At 46.8% G+C, this 4,894-nt stretch overlaps 1 protein-coding gene across 1 annotated transcript; it reads left to right on the forward strand.

Moving 5' to 3' along the window:
- The first annotated feature begins 678 nt into the window (after window positions 1–678).
- Window positions 679–3,533, forward strand: CCL14 (C-C motif chemokine ligand 14). Its single transcript, XM_008068647.2, has 3 exons — window positions 679–757; window positions 2,893–3,007; window positions 3,446–3,533. Exons 1-3 carry the CDS (start codon window positions 679–681, stop codon window positions 3,531–3,533), a joined length of 282 nt encoding a protein of 93 aa, XP_008066838.1.
- The last annotated feature ends 1,361 nt before the right edge of the window (window positions 3,534–4,894 follow it).

Genomic DNA, 4,894 nt, shown 5'->3' on the forward strand with positions numbered 1-4,894 from the left:
AATGGGTTAATATCCATAAAGCATTTGGGACAGTGGCTAGTGTGCATGCCAACCATTATATAAATGAATTACCTACAGAGCATCATGCACTTCACCTCATGGGTGTGGTTAGGGGGTGGGGATGAGGCTGGGAACTGCAGGTTCTGCTGAAGAGTTCAAGTGAGGATCTCCCAGTACTGACTGATGAAGCCTGACTCAGGGGACTTCAGCCTCATCCCATTACCCCCAAATGTCCCCTGGTCTCCTGATTAAACAGATCCTAAATCTCTGGGACCTACATGGCTTTGGCCTTCTTCCAAGACCTGACCTGAGATTGGCACAGGACACAAAGGGCTTGAGATCTTTCACTAAGTCTGAGACACGGCCCCTAGCCCTGTACTCATGGTCTATGCCTGAAGAAGGGCTTGTATCAGAAGAGTTAAGCTTCTTTCACTGAGGAGGGGAGGGAATGTCCTCCCTTAAACCTCGGCTCTCCATGCTTCCTTCACGCTGCCCTCAACAAATGTGCAGGATATGAAATCGCTGAGGCATCGCTGCCTTTCTACTTCCCTTCCAAATCTTAGTTCCGTTATTTTAAAAAATATTTTGCCTCAATGATCATTTCTCAACACTTCCTCACTCCAGGAGCCTCCGAAGCCTCCACCAGGTCAGCTCTCTCCTGCAGCAGTTCCTGCCAGGATGAAGGTCTCCGTGGCTGCCATCTTCCTCTCCCTCCTCATCACCATCACCCTAGGGGCGAAGGCTGAATCCAGCTCACGTGAGTGCAACACCTTGTCTTCCTCTGACTAGTTCCTGTGGGGAAATAAGCAGGAATAAGGTGGCAGGGGAGACAAGGAGGAGGGAGCCAAGAAGGAGGTCTGGCATTTTCTTAAACTGGTTTCTCCCCTTGACCTCAAAGTCATGGAGTAAGTCCAGCCTGCCTTTCTACCCCCTCAATTCCTCTCTCTTTGTCATTAAGCAAAAGACCGGCCCACCCCATCTGGGGGGTATTATCCCCAGGGAGATTGAGGAGCAATGTCTGGAGCCCTTCAAAGTCATTTGTCTATTGGCCTCCTGAGGTTTGGGCCTGACCTGCTTCCAGCATCACCTGTGCCCTGTGAGTGCATCATGATTTGGGTATGGGCTGGGGGAAACACGACAATGTGGGGTCCCTCTTAGGCCACCTTTCCTGAGCTTATTCCTTAAGATGAGCTATCTTTACAGAAAACCAAACTGTTTGTCACCTTTCCATTTTTCCCCTTTTCCTTTTTAGAAACTGGGGGGAAACATAGAAGCTTGTTGAAATAAGGCTAGTCTAAGGTTAATGGGAATCAAGCAGTTTGATTTGCCCCTGGAAGTCATTTGTCAGTTCAGAGAAATGAGGTGGGAGCGTCAGAGCCCTGAGTGGGTCTTGGGGACCAGGGAATCCTTATTCCATTCTTTGGCTAGTGAGGATGCTTCCTACCATGGTGCTGGGTAACAGGACCAGGCCTTTCCCTTTCCACCCAAGCATCTGGTCACCCTCAGTGCCTCTGAGGCCATCGCAATGCCCACCCACGTTTCTGTCCAGCTTGGTCACCTAATGTGGCACATCATACTTCCACACCCTGTAACCACAGCATATGTTTGTCTGTACAGGGCCCTTGGCCTGCAAAGCTTTTCCTACTACCTCGATCATTCAAGCTTTGTTGTCATCCCACTACTCCTTCTATGAGAGCCATGAAATTTCAAAATCAGAAAATACCTGAAAAATTACCTAATCCGGTGATTTTTAAAAGTTTTTTAGACCATGAAAACTTTTCCTCAAGCAGAATCACCCACTGAGACCCAATATGCAAGACAGAAAACATAAAAAAGGTTGAATGGAGTACAGTCCCCAAGACACCACTCTCAAATGCAGCAAGACCTCCAAGATAGTCCCTGAAGCCCCCAGAGCCCCAGAGAACTCTGTGTGAAAACCACCAATCCCATCCAAAGGCTTCGTCTGTGGAGGAGGAAACTGAGAGAAAAAGTAAAACAGTCACAGGACAAAGAAACCAAAGACTGATCTGGGTTAGGATTTGGGTGTCCTGACTCTGTGACCACTTGTCCTTGGGGCTCGATGTGAGTGACCTTTCTTCTCTGCAAGCTGTAGGTTCAATGGGGACATGGGTAAGAAGGGGGAATAGCTGGGCTCGGCTCAGTCTGTAATCCCGCGCCTTTGGGCGCTGAGGTGAGTGGATTGCCTGAGCCCGCGGGTTCAAGACCCACCTGAGCAGCGAGAACTCATCTCTACAATAAATAAAAAAAAATCAGCCAGGTGTGGTAGCGCATGCCTGTAGTTCCTGCTACTTGGAAGGCTGAGGCGGAAGGATCGCCGGAGCCCAGCAGGTCGAGGCTGCGGTGGCCAGGAGCGGCCACTGCACTCCAGTCTGGGCGACAGAGTGAGACTCCAACTCAAAAAAAAAAAGATGGGGGAATAGAAGGCACCAGGCCTGCATTTCCAAATGGCATGTCTCCTAACTCCTATTGGGATTTCTTTCAAATATCCCTCCTTTCTGGAGCATCTTTTCTGAATAAGGTATGCAGGTGGTGTGATGTTGGCCAAGTCACCAGTCTTCTCTGCAAGTCAGCCCCCAGAGGGGAGGTGTGCTCACTGAGATCTGGGTTTGCTGCTCTTTGGAGTGCAAAGTTCTGAGCCAGTCTCTCCAGGAGGGGGTGAAAAAAAGGAGAGAGGGTGGCTACAGTTGAAGGAAGAGGGAAAGAGGAACCCAAGGAGTATTGTGGAGAGAGAAGCGTGAGGACTAAGCTCTGACTCGCCAAGGTCTGTGGAGCGGTCTCCTCCTTCCTTCCCTCTCTCACCCTCTCGGCTGGCAGAAGCAGTCTCACTTTAACAAGGGGACCCACCTCAGCACCCCCGTGTTCTCTCCTCAGGAGGACCTTACCACCCTGCCGAGTGTTGCTTCTCCTACATTACTCGCAAGATTCCACGTCACCTGATTACAGATTATTATGAGACCAGCAGCCAGTGCTCCAAGCCTGGAGTCGTGTAGGTGGCATCCACACACCACACTTGGGGAGAGGGAGGAGCAGAGCCTGTGGGGGGTAAGGGGTAAAGAGGATATGGAATGAGGACTCCCCCAGGGTACCCCCCAGGTGTAACTACACAGAGAGAGGCAGCCCATGGGCAACCAGGGGTTTTCTTGCTGAAGCCTGCAGGAGCCATGTGGAAGCTGGCCTCACGGATGGGACGTGTCAGGAGAAGACAAGAGGGCACTTCCTTGGGGGGATACAGAGACTAGATGGACCTGGGGTCCTAGGGGATGAAGAGCACGTCTCAGAGAGGAGATTGGCCCTTAGTTCCCTCTATCAAAGGAGGGAAAACCAGTCTAGGTCAGGTGGGCAATTTGGGAGGGAGGAAGGATGAGCTCTCTCTTCCAGCTGCTGGACCCCTCGGTTCATAATCCTTCTCCCTCTTGTCCCACAGCTTCATCACCAAAAAGGGCCATGCCATCTGTACCAACCCCAGTGACAGCTGGGTCCAGGGCTACATCAAGGACATGGAGGAGAACTGAGTGACCCAGAAGGAGTGGAGAAAGTACAGCTCAGAGATGTCAAGAGAAGAGGCCAAGGCCCTTCTCCGTGTCCCACCCCCAACTCTCAGCCCCACCACTCTCTGGGAGCTGCCTTGCCTGCCTTGAATTAAAGGCCACTCATGTTCTTTCCTGCTCTCATTAATTCCACTGAATTTTCTTTTTTTTTTTTTAATTTTACAACTTTATTGAGATATGATTTACATAATTCAAAGTTCATCTATTATAAGTATACGGTTCAATGGTTTCCAGTTTTAGAAACTTTCCATCACTCCCCAAATTTTCCTCAACTGTATTTGTAGTGAGTTCTCAACTCGCATACCCCTCCCTCAGCCCCAGGCAACTGGTGATCTACTTTTTTTTTCTATAAATTTTTCTGGACATCTTATCTAAAAAGAATCATGCTGTGTGTAGTCTTTTGGATCTAACTTCTTTCACTTGTCATATTTTGAGGTTCAATTATTACATAGCATGTTATCAGCATTTTGTTCCTGTTCCATTGCTGAATAGTAGTTCATTATATTGTTTTACCATATTTTGTTAATCCATACACTATTTGGTAGGTACTTATCACTTCCAATTTTGGCTTTCTTATGAATAAGAAAGACATGAATGTATAGACTTAGGTTTTTATTCCTCTCTGGTAGATTCCTAAAATTGCTGAGTCATATGATAAGTTAGCTTTAAGAAACTACTAAACTGTGTTGCAAAATCATTTCAGAGTCCTACCAGCTATGTGTAACGGTTCAGATCCTCCCATCTTCACCAACACTTGATATTGTCTATCTTTTTTATTATAGACAATTTAGTGGGTATGTCATGGTATCTCATTGTGGTTTTAGTTAGCATAGTCCTAATGACTAATGATATTGAGTACTTTTTGTGCTTATAAGCCATTCATATGTGTTCTTTGGTGAAATGTCTAAGCAAGTTTTTTGTTCATTTTTTTTAGTTGCATTGTTGGTCTTCTTATTCACCTGTGAAAGTTCATTTAAATTCTGAATACAAGGCTTTATTTGTGATTTGGTAATACTTTTCTCCCAATCTGTGGCTTGTCTTTTTATTTCTTTTTTTTTAATTATTTTTATAATCAATATTTTTTATTATGATATTGTGGGGTACAGTTAAGGGTTAGGTATACAAATATGCTTCGTTCAGGCACCCTTGTTGATAAGAGGTGTCGCCCCATCCCCAGACAGATGCTTACTACCATTAATCCCATCTCCCTTCCCCTCCCCCCCATGGTTTCCCACAACTGTCAGTCATTTTCTTATGGTAATACATTGGATGATCAAGGTCCACTATATGAGTGACAACATGTGATACTCAGATCTTTGTTTCTG

This window comes from Carlito syrichta, unplaced genomic scaffold (genome assembly GCF_000164805.1).
Source record: "Carlito syrichta isolate Samal-C Ts95f unplaced genomic scaffold, Tarsius_syrichta-2.0.1 Scaffold311419, whole genome shotgun sequence".
NCBI lineage: Eukaryota > Metazoa > Chordata > Mammalia > Primates > Tarsiidae > Carlito > Carlito syrichta.

Excerpts from the sequence above, each read along its gene's own strand:
- CCL14 (XM_008068647.2), top strand. The coding sequence starts at position 679 with ATGAAGGTCTCCGTGGCTGCCATCTTCCTCTCCCTCCTCATCACCATC. Across the intron at positions 758-2,892 it reads GAAGGCTGAATCCAGCTCAC|GAGGACCTTACCACCCTGCC; the intron begins GTGAGTGCAACA and ends TTCTCTCCTCAG. Across the intron at positions 3,008-3,445 it reads TGCTCCAAGCCTGGAGTCGT|CTTCATCACCAAAAAGGGCC; the intron begins GTAGGTGGCATC and ends CTTGTCCCACAG.